The 25,080-nt window shown below is 36.5% G+C and overlaps 1 protein-coding gene across 1 annotated transcript in view; it reads right to left on the bottom strand.

Moving 5' to 3' along the window:
- unm_sa1614 (un-named sa1614) overlaps positions 1–24,856 on the bottom strand; it is a 40,339-nt gene extending 15,483 nt beyond the window's left edge. The window contains exons 1-16 of the mRNA XM_059538417.1: positions 24,563–24,856; positions 15,887–15,959; positions 15,322–15,467; positions 14,942–15,016; positions 14,313–14,362; positions 13,315–13,444; positions 11,109–11,194; positions 10,616–10,691; positions 8,736–8,822; positions 5,588–5,688; positions 5,232–5,301; positions 4,254–4,341; positions 3,909–3,957; positions 2,311–2,474; positions 1,046–1,179; positions 766–857 (exon numbers count right to left, since the gene is read on the bottom strand). Coding sequence (XP_059394400.1) covers positions 766–857; positions 1,046–1,179; positions 2,311–2,474; positions 3,909–3,957; positions 4,254–4,341; positions 5,232–5,301; positions 5,588–5,688; positions 8,736–8,822; positions 10,616–10,691; positions 11,109–11,194; positions 13,315–13,444; positions 14,313–14,362; positions 14,942–15,016; positions 15,322–15,467; positions 15,887–15,959; positions 24,563–24,688 — 1,547 coding nt within the window. The 5' untranslated portion in view covers positions 24,689–24,856. The remainder of the gene's footprint in view (positions 1–765; positions 858–1,045; positions 1,180–2,310; positions 2,475–3,908; positions 3,958–4,253; positions 4,342–5,231; positions 5,302–5,587; positions 5,689–8,735; positions 8,823–10,615; positions 10,692–11,108; positions 11,195–13,314; positions 13,445–14,312; positions 14,363–14,941; positions 15,017–15,321; positions 15,468–15,886; positions 15,960–24,562) is intronic.
- Between the last annotated feature and the right edge of the window lie 224 nt (positions 24,857–25,080).

Genomic DNA, 25,080 nt, shown 5'->3' with positions numbered 1-25,080 from the left:
TCAGCATTGATTACTATAAGAAATGTTTCTTGAATACCAGATCAGTATATTAGAATGATTTCTGAAGTATCATGTGACACTGAAGACTGGAGTGATGGATGCTGAAAACATAGTGTTGATATCAAAACAAGGAAAATCTTAATTTCCATGTTTATTCCCTCTACACCAACATTTTCCATACGGTCCAAATGTGTGTAGTTCTCCAACACGGGGTCAGGATTGGGTGGAGATGGTAGAATGAGTATCCGAAATAAACGTACAATGGAGTGAACTAAACATTTCCTCTTATATACCACCCCTAAAGAAGTTAAGTTATGAATACGAATGTTATTTCAGGGCTCTGTGGAAGAATCTAATAATAGCTCTATTAGTTTAGAGCAGCTAGTGAGAGTAGTGTAAACAACCATACATCCTTCCATTGATCGTGACAGCGGGGTAAATCAAACTGTTCAGTTTGAAGGTTAAAGTCATTTGGATCTACCTCAGCTTTCAAATTACTTTTATAAATGATCAATTTAAAACAAATTTAAAAGCTCTGGACCATCTGCAGACAGGTTAATTGTGTGCAGACAGGTTACGGCCGACCCAGTCGAGAAGAGTGCTCTTTTGAGGGGAAAAAAAAATCATAATTGAGAGGGAATTGAGTGGTACGAATGCTATGGGAAATGCTAAAGACACCCGATGCTATGGGGACACAGAGACTCCAAGAGCTGAAACCATTTGGCTGCCATTTGAAGAGCTATAACAGGGCTGCTCATCACTCACATGCCACTCTCTGCTGACGGCTTCACAGAGGGACTGGGAAGCTTGGCCTCCACAATTTCATTAAAACCTGAATTCCCCACATTTCTTGCCAACTGAGGAGCAAAAGAGAGAGAAAGAACCATAAATCTGTGGGTAGTGGTAAAGATCATAACAAATTGCTGATATTGTCATACTGTGAAAAACTCTATATGTCTCTATACATGAACACATTAAAGTCAAACCTGCTACAGTAAACAGTGTATGAATTATTTTTGCTCTGTTGCGCACTGTAGATCCTCACCAGCAATTCTGAAGTGCCTAGTTTGTCCAGAGAAAGCGACTGTATACGTGAATAATGTACACCCATTTCCCGATGGATCCCTGAGCACTCAATACACGTCAAGATTCCTAGGTTTATAGAGATCCAAGTCGGATCTGAAAGGAAAGAATATAAGGAAAACACATTATCAGCTGCTGAAACGGGGGTAAATGAAGGCTTATTAACAATATATACAACCTGATTGACAAGATTACCCATTTTTATCGCTCATGTTTTTAGTATTGAAGTATAGTATAGTATTGTTCTCATTTACATGGAACAAATAAAGTATGTTGTAAAAAAGTAACCAATAGGGAGCCTCATAAAAAGTTACTGTAAGGTCAGATGTTATTGTTAACTAAAGCTAAATCCAAAACCTAAAACTACCTAAAATAGTTTTAGAAATGTTGACTTGGCTATTAAAGCTATATGCCATATTAAAGATAACTAAATGAAAATGCACATAATTACTATATAACTATAATACTAAAACTTAAACTAAAATCAAAATGAAAACTGAAAATATAAAAGTAAAAGTTAACTCAAAATAGTAATAATTACTATAATAACACTGGCCCAGCGTTAAAGCTCCAGTAATATTCAATGACACATACGCATGCTTTTTGGAAAGGAGACAAAAGGTGCAGCCGAGGAAAATCTGAACTCTTCAAAACGTCAGCATTTCTTAGAGGAACCGTGCCAATAAATCCTGCAGGCCATTCGCCCGTGTCCACTCACTGGATTCTAATTTAATTAAACATGATTTATGCACAAGCATTGGAAAAAACAGCATGAAAACATGACCAGCTCAGGTGCCAGATGGGGCTCATTTCCAAAGCATTTTCCAACCCTACTTAGTTTCTATTTCTAAAACTGTTTGATTCCAAGCGCGCTGTTAATATAAACACAAAGAACTTTATCATATAAACACTGTCTGTGAGAATTGTTCATTCTCCTTGAATTTAGATTTTTGGGGCTAAAAGTTGAGCAAACTCACTTTTTACTTTGCCACATTCCATTTTTACAGTCTTCTGGAACAATTTACCAAATCTATTAATGACTCACAATGTTATAACCACTGTAATAAACAAGGGTGTAATAAAATATTTAAGGCTGGGGGAACTAGAGTGTCAAATTGTAAGCACTGGTAACTAAAAAAATGCAGCTATTCTGAACATTTAGAGTCTACCTATATAAAGTGCATGTCCAAAAATATGAGTGTTACTGTAAACACTTTATTTTTGCACCTTGGGCCCCACAGTCACAGCAAACGTTGTTTCCAGGCAGGCGGCGGATATCCTCAGTGATGGCTCGTGTCAGATCCTCAACACTGTTTTCCCCACTTGGCTTCCTCTCATCCAGAGCCACATTTAGAGCTTCCTGCTTACTGTTTGTAAGCACTGATATCCACCTGATATATTTAGTAAGGTGAAAAAATAAATATAACCATTAGAGGGCGACAAGAAACTTCAGATCGAAATAACATCAGCATTCCTAGGTGGCACCATGTATGAAAAAGTCATTTGTGACTAATAATGATCCTGTTCTAAGAGGTTACATCAGAGTTCATCAGCAGTTAATGAGAAGACGTCCTTGGTCACAGCTCAGGGAATTTATGTAAACAGTGCAACACTTTGTGCAATTCTATTTAGTGAATAAGCTCTTGGATTCATTTGTAAAAAGGTGCGGTATAATGTGACTATCAATAATCTCTTCACTTGCTCCTCTTCAACTCTGACATTTAGCTGGAGATGGAAGCCTGGGCTGTGATCTGACATGGCAAGCACTTCAATCATTGTACAGACAGCCACATCAGAGGAAGAAATGTTACATATTTTTGCTTTCTCTCCAAGAGAGGAGACTCTGTTACTTTGTCAAGATGGAAAGGTCAGCTTGAGGGAGGTGTGTGTGTGCGCTGAAAATTATACAAGCTTTTTCCTATCTGATGCCGTCCACACATTCTCATCTGACAGTCGCATGGGTGGACTGAGACTCAGACAGATCAGTGTCTGGCAGAGTAAAAGCTTTTCTTTTTAAAGAGCCCATGAAATCAGAGTGACTGTGAGCTTTGAGATCATCTTTATGCAAGTGTATTTATCATTTTTATATACACATGCATTCAAAAGTTTAGGGTTGGTATAAATTTATATTGTTTTTAAAAGAAGACTCTTGTGCTTACCAAGGCTGTGTTTATTTGATCAAAAATACTGTGATGCTGTAATACTGTGAATTTTTGGATTTAATTTATTTTATCTTTACTGTCATTTTTGATCAATCTAATGTGTAGCATTAATGTATATAAACCCAGACTTTTGAATGGTAGTTTACACTTTTAAAATGTAGTGCTTTTCTCTTATGGGAAAAATGACAAAAAAAGGTTTTAATCATACGCTTTTGAGAATCAGAATGCATGGCCCATCCCTTGCATCACATTAGAAAGTATCAAAACATAGTTCACAACTGGGATGTAATTTAAACCCTGTTGAAAATTCAAATAAAAAGCAACAAGCTCTTTGAAATTTCTGTAAAAAGGAAGCATAAAATAAGGTGTAACCGAAATATCCTACTCAAGACTTACCATTTCAACCAGGAAATACAATAATGCATTATTTAAAATAGCTCTGTATTAATTCAAGACACATTTTGTGTATAATTATACATAAATGTAGTATGAAAAAATTGTTTGTGTTGCTTTTTATTGCTTGACGTTATGCGTAATTATGGTTAAATGACTCATCCAGGTACATAAATGCTTGAGTGGGTTCTCTAGGTTGAAATATCAACACACTAAATAGGGCCATTTGAATAACATTTGTTGCTGTGAATAAACAAAAGAAACACTTACGCCACACAATCAGATTCATCCTCAGCCAGAAAATGGTAAGTGCGATTATCTATAAAAAAAAAAAAAGCTGCCTTTAGTTCACAGACTCCAATATGTACTGCAAAACATGTCATGATTGTTACGTAACATAATAATGTCACTAGAGACCTTAGGCCAAAATAATGCATGGATGCATGCAGATACAATTAAGCATTTCTCTTCACCAAAAATAGCCTGAGGCTGGTATGCTTCAGCTTGACATGAAGATCCTGAAATCTACCTTCGATGGGGTTTATTTTCTATTATATCACATGGGTCTGAGCTCTTGGTTGAGGAATATGCTGAGAGAGTGCATGGCTAACTCACGTGAGATGAGGTCAAAGCACTTCTTGTCTTCCAGACTTGGTTTGACTTGGCAGGTGAGGAGATTCAGTTTAGCTGGTGATTTATTCGGCTGCAACAAAACGATAGCACATCATGACTTACATATCATAACTAATCAAGACATTCATTTACATCTCATTTGTATTGTGTATAAGCATAGGTTTCAGCTACTGAAAATACACATAACTAAACATCATGGAAGCATAAAATGTCAAATAATGAGATAAATATAATTAGTTAAATATGAAAGAGTAAATAAAAACTAAAATTATTAATAAAGAAACAAAGAAATATACAAATATCACATGACACTAAAAATTCGAGGAATCAGTTTTCTGAAATTCAGCTTTGCCATCACAGAATTAAATTACATGTAAAGTTGTATTTAAATAAAATCAATACACTACTGTTTTAGTATATTACTGTTTTTTTAATTGTATTTTGATGAAATAAATGTAGCCTTAGTGAGCAAAAGAGACTTTATAAACATTATAAATCTTATAACACCAAACTTTAGAGCTGTAGTGTACATATAAAAATAATTTAAAAAATCACAAAACTGAGCAAACTATTCATACAGTCCAATGTGTCATATTCAGCATCCAAACAATTTTACAAAATCAAAAATGACAGATCCACATATTCCAACACTACAATTGTAGATGTGAAATGCCATTTTAAGGTGCATTGATATCATATGCTTGTTTTTGACAAAAAAATGTCCTAATTGGTCTGCATTGACCTTACAGACATTTCTGAGAAAATCATTCATTTTCATTTGGTACACTACAAACCTGAAGAGTGCTTTACCAAAGTTATACCATGTTTTACCATAGCAATATAGCCTGCACTGTAGAACTGAACATATGTCCAGGATGCATTTACATTTTATCACAAAAACCAGCAGAAGAAAGAAAAATGCTTACTGCTAGATTTACCGCTAACGATGTGAGTACTTACAGTTCCATGAGCGATGGTAAGATAGCAGTTCTGCACGGTACATTTCCTCTTCTGCCACATCTTCCTCAACCTATCAGAGAAATGAGATTACAGCACAGCATCCACATCACATTCTTCTCAATCAACACACAGCTATATAGTGAATGCATGTGTGTAACTCCCAGCACAACGTGTCCTACAGCTGCATCATCAGCATGAATCATTTGATACGAAGGGCTACCAGAGCACTTCCGAAAGGATTTATCAGGGAAATCTTAATGAATGAGCGGATCATACTTCATGTTTAAAGAATGCAGGGTCCGGGAAAAGAACTCTGATAATATCACAACCATTCGCTACAACATCCATTCATTTACCCATCACTCCTCTTGTAGAGGTAGCCTGATTTATCTGAGCCATATTGCTTGTTGCCTTGAAGCTGATGCATGCTGTACACAGTCTGTCTGCTTAGGGAGTCCTGCACAACAGAAACATAAACAGGAATGTTTATATGTTCTGCTCAAAAAGCTTTGTTGATTTTCATTGCCACTATGCATGGGATATTGCACAAATAGTTTCTGTATCATTTAATTTTGTTTTTGTTCTTGGGAACAAAAATGTTCCCACTGCCCATTTTCATAGAATGAATGTTGATATAAACCAGGGGGTCTCAGCTCAAAAAATGACCAAACAAAAATACCATCAAATTAGTCCATATAACTAGATATGATAAGTCACGGTTCACTTTCATTCTACAAAAAAAAAGAGAGCAGTGTGAACATTGTGTGAAAAAGTTATGCAGGCTTAGACTGAGATGAGGGCGATTAAAGGGTTAGTTCAGCCAAAAAGGAAAATTATGTCATTAATGACTCACTCTCATGTCGTTCCGAACCCGTAAGACCTCCGTTCATCTTCGGAACACAGTTTAAGATATTTTAGATTTAGTCCGAGAGCTCTCAGTCCCTCCATTGAAGCTGTGTGTACGGTATACTGTCCATGTCCAGAAAGGTAAGAAAAACATCTTCAAAGTAGTCCATGTGACATCAGAGGGTCAGTTAGTATATTTTGAAGCATCGAAAATACATTTTGGTCCAAAAATAGCAAAAACTACGACTTTATTCAGCATTGTCTTCTCTTCCGTGTCTGTTGTGAGCACGTTCACTGCAGTGTAGTGATATCCGGTTCGCGAACGAATCACTCGATGCTACTGAATCTTCTTTAACCAGGTCACCGAATCGAACTGAATCGTTTTAAACGGTTCGCGTCTCCAATACGCATTAATGCACAAATGACATAAGCTGTTAACTTTTTTAATGTGGCTGACACTCCCTCTGAGTTCAAACAAACCAATATCCCAAAGTAATTCATGTACTCAAACAGTACACAGACTGAACTCCTGTGAAGAGAGAACTGAAGATGAACACCGAGCCCAGCCAGATAACGAACAAAAGACTGACTCGTTCACGAGTTAAGAACCGTTTCTGTCAGACGCGTCCTGCCAGAAAGAACCGATTCGCGGAAAAGAACTGAACTTCCCATCACTACTGGTGATCCGACAACCGATGCAACAGGGTCTTGACTCGAGAGTGATCGAGTCACTCGTTCGTTCGTTATCTGGCTCGGCTCCGTGTTCATCTTCTGTTCTCTCTTCACAGCAGTTCAGTCAGTGTAGTGTTTGAGTAAATGAATTACTCCGGGATATTGGTTTGTTTGAACTCAGAAGGAGTGTCAGCCAAATTTAAAAAGTTAACGGCTTAAGTCATTTGTGGATTAATGCTTACTGGAGATGCAAACCGTTTCAAACGATTCAGTTCGATTCGGTGACCTGGTTAAAGAAGATTCAGTAGCATCGAGTGATTCGTTCGCGAACCGGATATCACTACACTGCAGTGAACGTGCTTACAACAGACACGGAAGAGAAGACAATGCTGAATAAAGTCGTAGTTTTTGCTATTTTTGGACCAAAATGTATTTTCGATGCTTCAAAATATACTAACTGACCCTCTGATGTCACATGGACTACTTTGAAGATGTTTTTCTTACCTTTCTGGACATGGACAGTATACCGTACACACAGTTTCAATGGAGGGACTGAGAGCTCTCGGACTAAATCTAAAATATCTTAAACTGTTCTGAAGATGAATGGAGGTCTTACGGGTTTGGAACGACATAAGGGTGAATTATAAATTACATAATTTTCCTTTTTGGCTGAACTAAGCCTTTAAATGATGATCAAAGTTTGTAAAAGTAGGGTCGAATCTACTCAAGCTGAGGAGAAAGTCATGCAAAGTTCACACCATTCATGCAGAGAGGTACTAAAACTAAGAGGAAGTACCTGCTCACATTTATGATGAAGAGTCAAATGCAGGAAATGCATGATGCATGATGAATGTCACTCATGCAATGAGTTTAAATTAAATTAAATAAGGAATATTTCGGGTTAACCACTTCAGCTGTTATTTTGATTTTTTGAGAATTAGGCATATGCAATATTGGACCCACCATTGGGTCCCCAGAGTTGATGTGGTTAAATAATATTAACTGGACATGATTTCAAACCATAACTGACATTTTGTGAAAAAAATAAAAAACGTACATAATTACATAAAAGTAGTGTAAGAGTCGACAACATGCTGTTGACAGCTTAACATATGCTTAACACGAAATATTCCAAATATCAACAGCTTTCAGAAAATTCAGAAAACAAAAACATTATAATCAGACATTTTGCAGCAGAACCTTAGTGATAATATCACAAGCTAAAGTTTTTCAACTATAGTGAGAAATATGAGGTGACAGTTCACAAGCAAGTGTTTACGGTTAATTACAGTTTGATAACATCACATGCTGATTAAAAAAAATAAAAATATCTTGACTCACTCTTCTGGACTGCTATTTTGTCAGTGAAGCATTTAGAAAAACAATTATGTTAATAGCTGCTTTTCACATTTATTCCAGTCATTTTTTTTAATTATTGTAGAAGATGATTGACAATAACAAATATACATTGATCCCCCTCCACCATAATCCCATTAAATGTTTGAATAGGACTAACAAATTACTCCTTAAGACCTTGTCTATTTATTACCCTGACAAATTATATATAACACCATGCACTGCAACATAACATGTTATTGATTTTCCTGGAGTGAATCAATAGTGGTGGGTGAACTTTGAGACAGGAAAAACATAGAGCATAGCAGTGGGTTAAACATACTGCAGTCCTATACAATACACAACTGAAAACAGAGCCGCAGTTTATTGTACTAGACACTGGGAAATAGTCCTTGTGACAACTTACCCCAGTCTCCACTATACATATCAGCCTTCCATTACAGTAAACCTTACAATGTAAGATTGTATACAAAGGAAGTGTTAGAAAAACCTGTTTAGAATTTGTAAGCTGAACAACTGGGAGTGTAATAGGTGAAAGCATGCATGAAAAATTTGTGTGAATTCCAAAGCAGGAAAAATGTGTGTGCCCGTGAAACGGGAATGAGGTGCAAATAGAGTGTCATTCTTTACCTCTTTGAATTCAGGCAGCACAGCCGGTCTGAGCTGATCTCTGAGAGAACAGAGCTGTCTTTTCTCATCATCCTGCTTATGTTTGATCTATATAAACACACACACACACACAGACTTAAATTCCTCCAAACACATCCTACACATCCTCTCCTCCTTGAACATTCCTTCAGCCATGTTTTTTAAGCGTGATTACTTAAGCTTTGGGTTAAGACTATGGCTCTTTCATTAAGTTGTCTGTTATTCACAACTTCACTGCAGCTGAAAGAAGGCGTCTGCTTTATCAGCCATAAATTTACTGTTACCAGCTGCTTACAGCTCAGATTTTCTCTGATTGTGTCAGTGTGAGGTAGAGTGGAGAAGGCTGGTAACCTTGATGCGCCGGGATCAAAGCAAACAAAAGCCACTCTGTTGTGGTTCTTCGTGGTCTAGATTGAAAATCTGGGATGTTAACTAAAAGCATCTAAATTTTTACCATCAAGAAAATGTGGTTCTGGTTGATTTCTAGCAGCGTTAATTTAGAACTATTTATATAGTATAAAAACATATATTTTTTAAATAAATGTTTAGTTATGTGATTTATTTATTTGTATTCCAGTAAATTTTATTTCAGTTTTAGTTTAGGTTGGTTTTTCTTCTAGTATTTATTTTTTATTTCAGCTTTATTTCATTTAACAAAAATGTTGTAATAGTTTTAGATAACAGAACTTAAAACTGGATGCTTGACAGCTGGTTGAGCTAGGAGATCAGCCATTAACCAGCTAAACCAGACCAAGAGCTTAATCCACATTAGGATGCATAAAAAAAGTTTTTTTTAGCAGGATAAAATTTTATATCTAAGATTCTTTTGGGTTTGTTAAGTAAAAACCCGCTTGGTTACATCACTGTGGGTTTACACATATTAATACGATCGACTTAATTATTTTTAGCCTACAAATTATTGATCTGGGCTGACTATACAAAGCACGTAGAATGAGATGAAGGGATATTGAGAATGCACTGTGTTAGCTTGAGGGATGATGGGATGCCATAAAGACGCAGAGCAATTGCCCAAAAGTCATTCGCTGCTCAGCATGAGAAATCTACTAACTGAGACTGAGATATATTTGGCTGAGAATGAACAAAGGATGTGAAGAATCCTCAATAATTTTTCATTTAAAAATAAAGACCTTGCTCATGAGCTGGTATATGAAGAAATATTAATACACCAGGGATCTATATGATAGCATGGACTGAGTGATTGGGACCAATGTCATGCTCATCCTGAGCTTCATTGCTGCAAAGTTGTGTTCTGAATACCGATTAGCTGCTCCACCACATGACCATGCCTCCCATTAACACACACACACACACACACACACACACACAGGGCTGATCCTGTTTGTCTGAATGGATTTTGAGTATACAGGGCCTAATCTATCAAATCGCTTGACAGATGCTATACAGGTTATCTGTCTGAATTATTTAAAGCCAGTTTAGAAATCAACACCTTTTTATGCATTCTTACCTTTCCTCGAGTAAGCCGTTACTCCCTAATTAAAGATAAATGCTCTGCATTTACGATTGAAATGTCAGTTTAGTACAATAGTGCTAAATTTAAAAGCTAAAGAGGTGTCAAGTGCTAAAACTATTTGGACAGTTCTTCCCTATTTCAAACTATAGTCTTAATCACATCGTACTGTAAGAAATGAGCTAAATGGATGGAATCGGCTGGGTAGTAGTAATAATAACTAGATAAAAAAAAAAAAACTTTAAGTTGGCTTGAGAAAGACTGACAGGAAAGTTTAAATTTTTTTTCTTTTGTCTGAAATAGTTTGAAGTTTAAAGAAGTTTTAAAGCTTAAAGCTTGTGAGATAGATAGATATATGGGCAGAATCACTCACAGCACTCAGCTGTCCTGTAAGGGCATCAATGTACTGCTTGAGTTTTTCTGTTGCAGACAGACACTCCTGAAAGAAACTGACGGGAGAGAGAAATTTTAATTAAAAATCCTGAAAAAAAATGTTGTCAATTCTCAAGGAATCTCTATTCCTCTCTCACGCTTTTTTCAGTGGTTTCGCACTCTCTCAAATTCCAGTCACACTCAAAACAGCGTGACAGACTCGAGCGTGGAGGGATGTGACTATAAAGCAAGGCAATCAGTCACACCACACACACATTTAACACTGATGGAGATGGTGCCAAGCAGGCACAGGTGTGCTACCCATCCCACAGATTTCTCTTCACACGGTTGACTTTTTTCATTTTGCTATGGTACGGTTCATGACATTGGACAGAATTGTTGGGGACTGAATATCTTGCTTTACAGGGACTTTTTGTCCGAAGTCCATAAAAATGCATGATTATTCCAAAAACTTTTTTTTTCCCCAGACTTACTTGCATTGAGAGTGGTAGTGTTTGATGAGGTTCTGTAGCAGGTCTACTCCTTTCTTGGTTTTAATTTCATTCACTTTGATGAGGTACTGTTTATAAGGAAAACAACAAATGAGATTTAAAGAAATGTTAATTTCCATTCAGCAAGGAGACATTATCTTGATAAAGGCTTTTTACATTGTTATAAAAATTATCTTTCAAATAATTCTATTTAAAAAAATATGTAACATTCTATTCATCAAATAATCCAGAAAAACAGCATTATGGTTTCCAAAAAAACAAAAGTAATAATAATAATAATAATAAGTAATATATATTTGTTTTTGTTTTTTTCACTCTAAATATGGTATTTTTTTGTTACCATTGATTTTTTTTTAAAAACCATAGAAAATTCATAATTCTTGTCACCAGTGTCAATATAAAAAACTACTAGTAGTCTATACAAAAATTGGAAACTAAAAGAACAAATGAATAAGAAATGCTAGATACATTGTATAATTTAATCAAATGCATAAAACTGAATATTCTTCACCATGTAAACTAAATATATATTTATTTTTATTAAAGAGGTGGTTGATTGCGATTTCACTTTTTTAACGTTAGATAGTTTGTAATGTTACCGTTTGAGCATAAACAATATCTGCAAAGTTGCAGCACTGAAAGTTCAATGCAAACAGAGACATTGTCTTTTAAAATTCTTGTAGTTTAATGCCTATAAAAACAGCTGGTAAGAGACTACAACGAGCTTCTTCGGGGGTCCGTTACATCACAAACCCAGATAAACCTCTTTAGAGAAGAGGAAAATAAAACTAGGGGTGCACGTAAAAATCTGTGCATATATGAATCACGATTCTGTCTTCTAACAATTCTAATGGATTCACAGTTTCAAAACCAATGTTCTAAAGCAGCGGTTCTCAATCCTGTTCCTCGCGTCGCCCTGCTCTGCATCTTTCTTTCTCCCTCTCTCTCCCTGTCTCATTCAGATTGTCAGATTAGCTCCAACAAACTGTTCCATTTATACACTTATTTTCACATAGCAATGTGAAAGAAGCATAAGAAGCGTTATACATGGACGCACGTACTGTTGCTGTGCTTATTAAAGCTTTAATCAGAATAAAACCGTATATAAAAAGCTAACAGAAGCAGTAGCATTTACAAACAACAGCATATCTAAAAGTATGAGACAACAACAAACAAACAAACAATTAAGAGCCGTGCTTGCACAGGTTCTGCATGATCCTCATCATTAATATTCTCTGCGTCTCAATCGGCTCAAATTGATAACCAATATAGAAGACATCATTGTTTACAGTACAACCGGAGCACATTCTGAGCTTAAGAGGGCAGGATGTTCAGACACGCTCGAGGTGATTTAGTCAAGAGCAGTGAGAGATTTCCAATCTTTTGTTGTTTGATTAACATGAATGACAGACGGCGAGAATATTAGACTGCTGTCACTTTAAGAAATGCTCAGGTTCAGTATACTGTTACACATGTGTTTTCTTTCTCAGCTGTTTGCTGTCACTTAATACCTAAATTATTGTGCTTATGAGGGTACGTGCAAAGACAGGCATTTTGACGCATACAAGTGTGTGTATTTAACCATGCATAGCCTATAAAGCGGCAAAAATAACTAACTCTCAATGCTCTCAAACTTCACACAATGCGCCTCTCTGAGAGCGCTCAGAATCTTTCTCTCAGCACGCGCAAACAGCGAAATTAGTTCTCTTTCACTGCTGATTGCATTGCAACAGCTTAAAATCACTCTCTTTTGAACTGAAATGCTTTAAAAGCACGCAAACGAAGTTTTCGTGACCACGTAGCACAGCAAAGTCATTTCTACCATTGTGTCTACCAGTATATCGCCCAGCCCTAGATTAGTCTTTCATATTCAAACTATGATTGAAAAAAATATTATAACAATAATTTGGTCAAAACTCAAAAACGTTTATTCATAATGTAGCATTTAGTGTTTATTATTGTTTAATTTTGAAAGCAACAATGTCTTTATAAAATATTGTACACACTATACATGGGATCATCATATCCACCCATGCTAGGCATCAAAAAGATAAAAAAAAAACACCAGTTTATAAAAAAGGTTTGGCATTTAATATATCTATATACAGACGAGCTTATCACACAATTAATCTAACAACATCTGTCATGTTACTCTATAACAGCTTACACAAACATGAGCAGATCTTACTTCACACATCTGTAGCTGGAACATTCTGCGTTCTTTCTCCATGTCTTCTGCAATCTCTCCTCCGCTCACCTCTGTACGCACCATACCATACTGCTTCGCCAGTTCCCTCTTCTCTTTTTCGATTTTAGTGCTAAAGGGGACAGAAATCATATGACTGTGGTCAGTTCTACTATATAGTGAAGTACTACATAATGCACAAATATGGTACTCATTGGAATCGTGGAAGCACAATACAAAAGTATTATAAGAAAAGTGAAGCGAGACACTACCAAGAATTACAGTTAAATGAAAAACAGAAATCACAAGGAGCTAAATAACGATACGGGAAGTACTAAAAGGATTTCTGGTAATAATGAAAGATTAGTACATTTGAACTTTATTTAATTAGACTTTATATTTTTGCTGTGTTAAATCTAGAAAACTCATTATTTTTTAATTTGTTTGTGTGGATGAAAAACGCATCAGAATGTATGAGCTACTTTTGAGTTTCCACCTACAGTTTTTGTTAAAAAAGTGAATTTCATAATATTAATTATATTTTTTACATTATATCCATTTAATATCTGCCAAAAAGGACAAATTTCTGGTTTGGTGTTTGGATGAAGCACTTGAGTCCTACTGACATGTACATATGGCTAAAATTACACTAAACCACCCAAACAACCTTGGCTTTGAAAAAAAGTGTGAATAAATATGAGAAAGAGAACAAGTGAGAGTGATGCTACAGAGAATATGTAACATATGAAGCACAAAGAATATAAATCCTACACAGTTTCTAAAATTGGTTGTTGTTTGACACACACACACAGACTGTCGTGACAGAAACCAGTGATAAAATGTTTTATTGTTCTCTTGCTTATTTCAAGGATTTTGCAATATCTCTTATCTAATGAATCAAAATAAACCACCACATTTTGTGGGTCTCAAAAAAGACAAAATTCTGGAACAAATGACTGGAATAAGCCTAGTTTAAAAACAGTCTTATAAAAAACACTCACAATTTATTCTCATAATCTCTCCATGCCTTGTCAAAAGGCTTTTTCAGGTCCTGATAAGATGAAAATAAGGAGTTAGAATAAAGTCAGTCTTACATCATCTTACAGTAAAAGACAAGAGCATCAAGACAGACAGAGAAGAATTAAGACAAGTCTGTCTTATCATCTGTCTCATTAAACACTTATGCTTATGGTAATGATCTTTGTAATAGATTTCTACTAGAACACATATGCCTTGTTGCCTTCTGGGAAAATATCCTGCACATTTCATCTGTATTTGCATCATATCTACCAGGAACACTTACAAGGCAACATAAGCATCAGAAAGTTGCTGTATGAATGCCATGGTACAAGATGGTAATTATTTACTATAATGGTAAACAGTGGGGTTCTATTAAAAAATGTCTTTGCAAATGTAATATTGACTTGATTTCATCATGCTGAACTTAGCAAATACTTGTGATCTACCCAGTTAATTTCTTCACATGCTTTTAGCATATTTTGACTTATAATATTTTATTAAATGCATATAGATTGATTTATCTGCATTCATATGACGGTAACATTTACAAAGCAAACACAAGAACAATTTAAATTCAAGTGGATCAGTTGTATTGTAGATTTCAACTTACACCTTTGACCTCTTTCAGATCCCCTTTTACCAGCGAGTCCAGGAAGAAGTTGACGTTGTGCAACATGCTCTTCAACTGATAAAAATAGAAATATTAAAATGGAAATTATGAGCTGGCAAAACCAATTTAGACCCAGTTGATGTCAGCATATACTTGCAAACGAGCACATTAAACATTTTTCTTTAAAAATCTATTTAACATGAATATGCCGGGAAGGGATAAGGAACTGTGGACAGAGAGACAACCTTTGGCGAGGAAGCTGAGTTGTTTGCAGATAAGGCCTATCTTGTAAGTCCAAACCGTGACTAACACTAAAAACACTCTATGGGATTATACAGAAGCCTAACGGAAAGCCCTCCCCGGAGCTCCATGTGTCTCACCAAGTTCTTCATTGGCGTCAGCAGTTCTTTGGAGAATTCAGCAAACTTATTAAACGCAGAAGCCACTTCCTGTTCTCCATTGTTGCGGAAATTCACGGCCAACTTCTCCATGGAATTGATGTAAGACTCCAAATGTAATACGTGGTCTGGAAGAAGATCAGTAGCAGAAATTCAACAAAAACTGAAGATATAACTGAGAAAGCATGAGGATTGGGCTAAAAGCACATGACACTAAAAAACAGATAGAGATGTTGACATGTTTGTGTCTCAGAGGGGGCATCTGCCTTCTACTTCATTCATATTCATAGATAGTTGAGCTGGAGGAAATGTTTTGCATACGCTGTCAATCTCTCTAATGAATTAATAGATTCCAAGACTAAATGAATGCTGCTTACAGTCTAATGTGCATGAAATTCAAAAAACAACTACGGCATAGTAAAGACATTTGTGACAAAATGTTGCTAGCACCCGAATAACTGAGAAATTATACCTTTTCAGATACTTACCAGTAGTCACATATGTAAACACAAATACATCAAATAGATTCAATGTCATTTCATGTTACCTTGGCCAGAGATGTGCTTTGCTTTGGCAGCTTTCTTCATTTTTTGCAAGATTGTGCGGTCAGAGTCCAAAGCCTGTAAAAGGAAAGAAAAAAATAAGGGTATCACCAACAATGGATTCATATAAATATTTTACATGGTGCATCTCAAAAAATTGAATATCATGGAAGAGGTCTTTATTTTTTTGTAATTTAATTAAAAAAGCTATCTTTCTTATATTCTAGATTCACTGCACACAAAGTGAAATATTTCAAGAGTTTGTTTTTATTCTGATGGTTACGACTTACAGCTTAGGAAAATAAAAAATTCAGTATCTCAAAAAATTATAATATTTTGTCTAGTTTAGAACATGCAACCACAATTATGGGAACAGGATTAGTGAATATGTAAATTTTAACAATAAAATATCACAAGGTTTTCCCTTTAGCTCATAAAGTAGAGCATGGAACTAGCACTGGTGAGGTCATGGGTTCGATTCCCTAATATACATACACTACTATTCAACAGTCTTGGGTCAGAAAGTTTTCTTCTTCTTTTTTTGAAAGAAATTAATACTATAATTTAGTAAAACACATTGTATTGATCAAAAGTGACTTAAAATGTTAACAATTTTCTATTTCTACTTCCAAAATTAGAAATATAAATTAGATTTTTCTTAAGAACTGCTTTTGAAGAGCAAATCATATAGAATATTAGAATGATTTTTGAGGAATCAAGTGAAAGGGAACGAGTAATTTATGCAAAAAAAAAATTTGCTTTGCCATGACAGGAATTAATTACATTTTAAAATATATTTCAGACAGGACCACTTTTGCAAGTTACTTGAGTTTATTGAACACAATTTATCTTTGGCGGTATGGTTCCTTATGGGGGTTCTTGCTCCCAAATTAATTGAACATACAAGAGCTTAAACATTAACCCCCCGGAACCATCAGCTTGGAAATACATGACAATTATGACACTTAATTAATGTCTTTAAAGCAAAAAGTGTAGATGTGGCAGTGGGACATCTATCCTGTAGCTTGATTATGAGGATGAGTGTCTCTCAGTGGACCTCAGTGAGGTCCATGCCAACAGGGACTTGAAAGCCTTAGTGATCTGAAACAAAGAGACGACAACCAGAAGGTGCATGGTAATATGCTCATGTTTATAATGGAGGGGTGAGAGGGTTGCGAGTCATTTGTGCATACTTGCCGAGCAGTAGTGACACGTATATATGTCCCGTGTCTAATAGGAGAATGGTTGTGATTGGAGCTATTTGACAGCTGACTGCATCAGCTGGTTGAAGCCTATTCCTCCGTGGCCTGACTGAACTAACGCTGCGCCCGATTACAATAGAAAACTTGTTTTACATTAAGAATATTTCACAATATTACAGTATTTGTGATCAGTTAGTCAAAATGTAGCCTTCTTTCAAAAGCATTAAAAGATCTTACCAACCACAAACTTTGAAACTGTACCCTGAATTAGGTTTAAGAAAATTTTCATACATGCTTCAGCCAAATGAATAAATGTAAAAGTATTTTCATTCCAGACCACTTCAATTTGTTTAAACCGTGTTGAAATACACACAAACACAAGGAAACACACATAGAGGGACACAAACAGAACTTGAAACGATTCCTTACAGAAATACATTTCCTGTTTCAAAAACAACAATTACATGCAATCATGAAATGATTATGAAATAATGAAAGACCCAGAGAGCTTGCCCTCTGAAACTGGACTGCTGAAATTATACCTGCTACATTTTTTAATACTAAAATCTAATCTAGCTATATGAATTATGCAACAATTGAGTTACTGTAAGGCAGCAAGTAGAGCATGAAGTCTGATTGTTGTATCACTAAATAAGCAAGAGCAAACAAGGAGAACTGAATTAACAGCTTCATAGTTGCTTGTTTACAGCCTGCCATCTGAGAGCATGACATTTCTGCGTGTGGTACAGAATAGTAAACTGCAGTGAAGTCTTCAACAGTTTGGCTCATTTAAACCATTTCCACTCACATCAAAAGTGTAGGGATCATGTTGTACAATAAGAGAATACGTGTTGCAATATGGGTCTTTATAAACAAGATCCCAGACTTTATTTCAAAGTGTCGCAACCCGCCTGAGTTTGACAGTCTAGTTTCTTCATATCTTTAATGGGAAACAGTATTTCCTGTGGATGTCTGTCCCAATTATCCCTCCCTCCATTCAAGATAAACAGTTTGTTCCTTAGGGTGGAGAATGAAACCCTTCAAAATTGTAACACTTCCCTATAGCTCATATCCCATCAGCATTGCCTTAAACAGTGCCAGAATTTTTAGCCACAGGTGATTTAATCACATTTTTACAAACAGCTAAATCTCCAAAGTCTTATTAGCATCAACACAAAACAGTGCTTTTAATATCACACCCATATCATATACCCATAAACCAATGCAAGAGAGCACGACATTGCGCATGTGCTCAATGACAACAGCAATTAAAGGCTGGAATACACTTTGTCATGTTATAAAGTCATAGCTATGTGGTCACTTCGCTGCTCTGAGTGTTAACACACTGCTATGTGGTTGTAAGTGTATTCTAGATGGTTGTTAGATGGCCACATTCACACAGGAGATGAATATGTCGTGTGAAACAGAAGGAGTGATATTTTCTTTTATTTTGTGACGTACACCTGAGTGTAATGGATATTCAACCTATCCATCGGTTGTTGACTGGATTTTGAGATGTTGGTGTTGCAATCAAAAGCGAAATGTTTTTATGCTAATGCTTTTAGAACATTATTAAAGACTTGATAACTTTGTAAGAACATTCCATTAATGTTACTGGAAGAATGTTTTTTCATAACTGAGAGAATCTTATCAGAACATTAGCCAAGGTCCTAAAAACATTCCCTGTTAGCATGAGACATAAGCGCAACCATTAAAGATGATGATGGAAATGTAGTGTATGGGATTTCATAAATGTGTTTCTTTCTGTCTTTCTTTATTGTCATTGTTTCCTTTTATTATTAACAACGAAATAACATCAGAGCAGCCTACAATGTAAAAGTGCAATAAGAGTCCATAAAGTGCAATACATTCAACAACTTTGTATCAGACAAACAAACAGCAGAGACATAGGGATTATTTTCCATATGAAAATATACTGCAGTTGTGAGATATGGTGTAAATACTGCAGCAATTCATAGTCCAGTTCCCAGCTACATTGCAGTTGTGTAGAAAAAGAAGTGTGGTGTATGTGGTGGGCTGGGTTCATATTAAAATAATATACGTTCATCAGTCACACTGCACTGGAATGGAGGCTGCAGTTGCAAGCATGTCTGGTTGTTCTGGCTCTGATGGCCTGGTATCATCTTCCTGACGGAAGCAGGAGGAACAGGTGATGTGCTGGGCGCGACTGATCTCGCAGGATGTTGTGAACTCTCAGCAGACCACGGAGCAAACAGGACAGTAAATATGGGTGTCGATCCTAAACACTGACTGCTTTCACAACATTCATGTCCATAACACTGTTTATTGGGACTGTGTGTTAAGTGTAGGAGAGCATTTTCAAAAACTCTACAAAACAACTATGCAGAAAACTGAGATTAACTCGATTCTTTGTTCTCCTTAGCCTTGAAATCAATTTCGTTTTAAAAAATAGCTCAGTTTCTATGGAGACTTCCTGTTTCAAAGCCGAGGACCTCTGTCTCTGACACTCATGTCTTAACTTGCTGTTTTTATTCTCTAAGGAAACAGGCTTGTCAAATGGCAGCATAAAAGGATTAGAAGCAATTAATATTCATTGGTGTCACACATGACAGTGTGAAGAGGAAAATGTAATTCACTGTTATTAGTTCAAAGAGCCTGTAATGAACTCCTCAAACAGCACGATTAAGAAACACTTTGAGTGTGATCTCAAATAATCTGACTTGGCATCCAACACTTATCCCTTATCTTTGGGGATCCCAAAATGAAAATGTTTAACAATGGGAAAACAGTCGGCACGCTCGGGAGCATGGTCTAAACCAGGGTTCCTCAAATCTTGCCCAGGAGGTCCAATGCGCTGCAGACTTTGGCTCCCACCCTGATCAAAGTCACCTGCCTGTGATTTTCTAATGATCCCAAAGATATTGATTGGCATTGATTAGCATGCTCAGGTGTGTTTGATTAGGGTTAGAGCTAAACTCTCTTAATGAGTAATGGGTGTTTTTTGGGCGTAACGTGCAATCAACCAATCACAGCTAATCTTCCATCCCCATCTAAAAGACAGTTGCGCTTGCGGATTTGCTATTTAGGCTACATGATGGAATGTAATATTTCATTTTTTTACATTTTGTGTGCTGATGCATGTCCCTGTGTGTAATGAGCAAACTGAAAGCACACATATTATTAATGCGCTCTTTAAATAACAAATAAAAAAGCGTGCCAGACTTTAGGCCAGGTTTGAATTGGGCTATGGCACAGTCTATTTTCAATTCCTCAAAATAACAATGCGCCAACAATGCCTGAACATACCTCTTTTTTAGAACAGCACACCCATGGTTATACAGATGCATATGCTATCTAAACAACGTGGCGCAGGACGGGAAAATGAGAACTGCGTCGGGCTGAAACTAGCAAAAACATTTGCACCGTGCCTTGCACTGCACTGGGCCGGGTGTATGATAGGACCCATAGTGTATAAGTTTTACAGAATAGTTTTATATGCTTTATGTTCTTTTTGTAGCTTTCTATTGTTTTGCTAACAGTTCCTTTAAGTTAAGCAAATAGGCAATCGCATTAAGAACAGCTCAATTTACACCAAGGATGTTTGACTTTCTCAACTTTAGCCCGTCCAGTCAGCTCTGTTATGTGTACACTGGGCCAAAAACAATTCATCCGTGCGGTGGTTCACCTGGAACAGCATTCCATGCTGAAATTCACATTCCCCTGACTAGGCAGAGTGAGAATTCTGTACTCAGCATGGCTAACCTCACTGCTCTTTTGTTCTTTATGGCAGTGATGGTGTCTGGCCCTTTAGATTGGCTTTTGTGTGCATTTAGTGCTATTACATGAAAATGCTGGTGAAATTCCCTGCAGCACACATAGGACAGAACAAAACCAGATCAGCCAGAAATATTCAGTGTTAACAGATGCAGTAATATTGATTCAGTTACACTGCCAAAAGAAATTCCATCCCACATTTTAATTAAAATTGTATAATTATTATTTCTTTCAGGTCCTTTTTTCAAAGTTTATTTCTTTTCCTTGGGAGAAAACAGTGTTTAAATTTATCGAAAAATGTTAATTATTCACCACAACAGAACAGCTTCTGTACTAAAACATAAAAGCCTCAATGCTTCAAGTCACAAATCCACCATGAGACATGCAATAATAATGTTTTGAGCTTTGAGGCATTTTATAATTGAGGAGCACAACCAGATGTTTATCTCCCTCTTTTGTGCTTTATTAAGCAAAGCCCACACAATACACTCTCTTCACCATTGCTGGTTTTCAGCTACTTAACCAAGAAGGCCAGAAGTGAAACTCAAACAATATCACACCACCATGAGTTCACGTTCTTACAGTTATTAACTGTCAACAGCAAGATAAGGTAAAAGGTGACTGGTCATTTTCTCACTGGTATTTGGTATAGCCTGTGAAAATGCAGTCCAGAAGTGCTATGACCACTCATTTGGCAAGGCATGGTTGTTTTGTATCCACAGTGGTCTAAAGACAGAGAGTGGTCTGAGACAGACACAAACACACACACACACACACACACACTTGTTCAGAAATAGCATAAAACCCACTCAGATGAAGCTCAGCAGCATGAAGAATGCCGAGCAGGTTTATGAGGAAGTCAGCAGATGTTTTACGGTATAAAATAACATGCTGATGCCAATTCCTTTGAAAAGCTGTGACCACAATGGGGCTTTATGACATACTAAAATAAACCAAGTGATAGTTCACCCAAATATAACTGTTCTATCATCATTAACTCACCCACATATATTTCCAAACTTGCATGAATTTCTTCTAAGGAAATATTGATAACCAAATTGTTCTGGTTACCTCTTACTTCCACTGTAAGGGAGACACACTGAGACACTTCAAATATCATATTTTATCACAGACAGGTTTTAATGTCATGGCAGTGAATAAACAATGACAGTGTTTTCATTGAACTGTCCCATCAAGTCCATAAGAAAATGCATGATATCCATCCATGAAATCACTAGTAAATACATCAAACTGGCTTTCATAGCATTAAGCACTGCAGTAATTGACAGTAATGCATTTAACTGGTCCCTGGGGAAACAATGCTACAGGGTTAAGTCAAATGGGTTATCAATTCCTTTTACATATTGAATTTATTAAATTACATTTTATTTTAATGATGCACCTGGAAGTATAATATTTTTTAAAACAATATGTTTAAAACTTTTTATTAGGAAACAAAAATACTGAGTGTACTTTTAAGAAACCTGAGGAAAACCCTATTATGCCTTTGTTCATCCTACTCTCCCCAAATGCTCCAGGAACGATGATAATAGTAATATCAGGTATCTCCATTCTGAACTCTGCATTATTTTTTATGGGAAAAACAAGGCGTGCACAATAGCGTCAGCTACTCCTACTGGTGCAGCAGATTATCCAAGCACTCCAATTATCTTTCATTATTCCTCTCCGGTGTCTCTACTAATCCCCAATCGCCTCCATTTCAATTTACTTTCGGCAACATACAGTGGGAACACACAAGCACTATGTTGTGTTGAAGCGAGATAGCTGAAGTGTGTATTGGATCATCATCAGAAATGTCCAGAGAAGTCTTTTCAGTTCCTGCTTTGTCATTAAGTCACACGACCTAAACACAGCCTCTATTATAGCATGGGGTTCCCATTATCTCTCCTGAGGTCAGTGCAGATAAAGGCAAAGCATCTGTGTTGTCTTATTCCCCTCTCAATTCCTCCTCTTTAATTTTCTAAACTATCAGGTTGGTGACGAGTTCAAAGTTTTTTTGTTTGTTTGTTTTTTTAGGGTGAATTATCCCTTTAAACAGCAGGATTTACTTCAGTGAGGTGTCCTTCATTGATCAAGTCTGGTTTGTGAACAGTCTCAAGGTTATGAAGGAGGAGGAATGGTTCGGATAGTGGTGGCTGACTCTTCTGAAGAAAAACCAGACCACTATTCATTTATACAGCTTTTGTCCTGAACCCCCCTGAGGCTGCGAATGTGCAAGTCTCATTAGATTTTAAGGATCCCATCCTGTCACATGAAGCCCAAACAATCAAGCACGTAATGCAGTGCACTGTTCAATTTGTATGGCTATGAATTGTTCAGGCCAGGTCATCACCATGGTTACTTTACATTTCACTATGTCACTCTTATTAAAGAAGTCATCATTCAATTGTTGCCTGACCCGACTGCATGCCTCAAATTGGCACAACTGGGGGTTTTGAAAACGTAGAGCAATGTGCATAAAAATTAGCTTTGGTTTATTAGGAAGATGATGAAAAATATACAATAGCAAAATAATTACATTGTTTTCAGGTCAAATACATATAACACATACAAATTAAATAACAAATAAATTTATGTTTTTAAAGCAAACAAACAAACAAACAATTAATAAAAATATATATTTAATTAAATTTATTTTATTTTTATTTATTTTGCTGATCCTGGAACTGCAGCCCTATCCACCAGTCATTCCATCCCTAACCCTAAAATCAGAGAACAATGATTGGTTCATGGGAAGGTTATTTCAACAACAACAACAACAAAGGAAGCTGATCCAGAAACACAGGCTGGTTCCTTAGCTCCAGAAGGTCCATGCATCCTAAATCAGTGTTCTAACAAATAATGCTACCTAGCAGATTATGCTTTCAACACAGTATTACTGTAAGAGTAGGTTTATGGTTGGGGTAGGTGTACACGTTAATAAAGCCTTGGACCTTATTAATATCACGCTGGAAACAAAATCGGATAGGTAGTACTTTTCGCTATATAATTTTGCTACCATCTGTTTTAATTGGAGGTAACAAAATCTGTCAGAACACCGGCTTTTGTTTATGCAGCTCAAACGCTGGATGAAAGGCACGTGCTCTTGATAATACAGAAGAAGCCAGTAATGACGCACCAAGAGGGATAGGCGATAAGAAGCGCGAAATAAAAAGTGCCATCTGTCTGTTTCTGTAGTAATATATTTCAAAGTAATCGGTGCTATTTAATGTGCAATAACGACGAGAAAATGTACGTTAACGCGCAAATGAATGTGTTATCCTTCCTCTTTCAGTTGTATATGCCACAGCACCACATGAAAACGAGAGGATACGTGCTATTTAACCATTTGAATTGTGTTGGAAGCCCACTAGTTGTATGAATACAATAATTTTCTATATTTTAATTGAGAATTTAGCTTGAAATCACATGGTTTGTGGTGTTGGAAATAGGCTGCGCTCAGCCCAGTGGATTCAACAAGACAAAGAGCGTCAGTGTCTGTTGCAGTAATGTTTGAAGCAGTGTTTCATGGAGAATGATACATGAAAACCAACATGTTCATTGGACTAAGCAGTTCTGCATTGAAACAAAGCAGCGTAAAACAGGATAAAGACAGCTGCTGCTGACGAACAGGACAGAACACCTTCATTTCATTCATAATGTTGTACAACTGCCAAAGACATAACAAGCGATCATAGCACAGATGAAAGCATATTCTCATACCTCCTCGATATTGTTGGCGGAATTTCGGCAACTTGTCATTTTGGTGTAGAAGGAAGAGGTGGTGGGAGAGCTGTAATCCTCCAAAGTCTCCGCTATAAACTCGTCCACTGATATGAACTCAGGCATTATGAAAAAACAATCTAATTATAAAAGAAATGTTTCACAGCAAGCCGTTTAAAATCTATAATATTGTCGGTGAGGAAGTTGGTGTCAAGCTGTTTGAAAAGTCACCACAGCATCAAAGGAAAGTGCAGCAGTGTTCGGTTTGGCTATAGTGGATAAAAAGCGCATAAAGAGGAAGGTCAGTCTAGCGCTGACTGTTCGATAGTACGCATGCGCAGTTGGTCAATGTGTCACGCTCAGAGGGAAGAAAGAGAGAGATGTAAATGAACTTAGAGAAGTATTTAATAATAAAGGATAAACTCAAAACAGAAAGGTTTCATTCAGAACATAAATCACATCATAAGAAATAATGCAAAAGCAAACTTAAAACAGGAACAAACTTAACTTGTAGACAG

This window comes from Carassius carassius, chromosome 44, assembly GCF_963082965.1.
Source record: "Carassius carassius chromosome 44, fCarCar2.1, whole genome shotgun sequence".
NCBI lineage: Eukaryota > Metazoa > Chordata > Actinopteri > Cypriniformes > Cyprinidae > Carassius > Carassius carassius.
The sequence above is the reverse complement of the archived record's forward strand: the minus strand, read 5'-3'. Positions and strand labels throughout refer to the sequence as shown.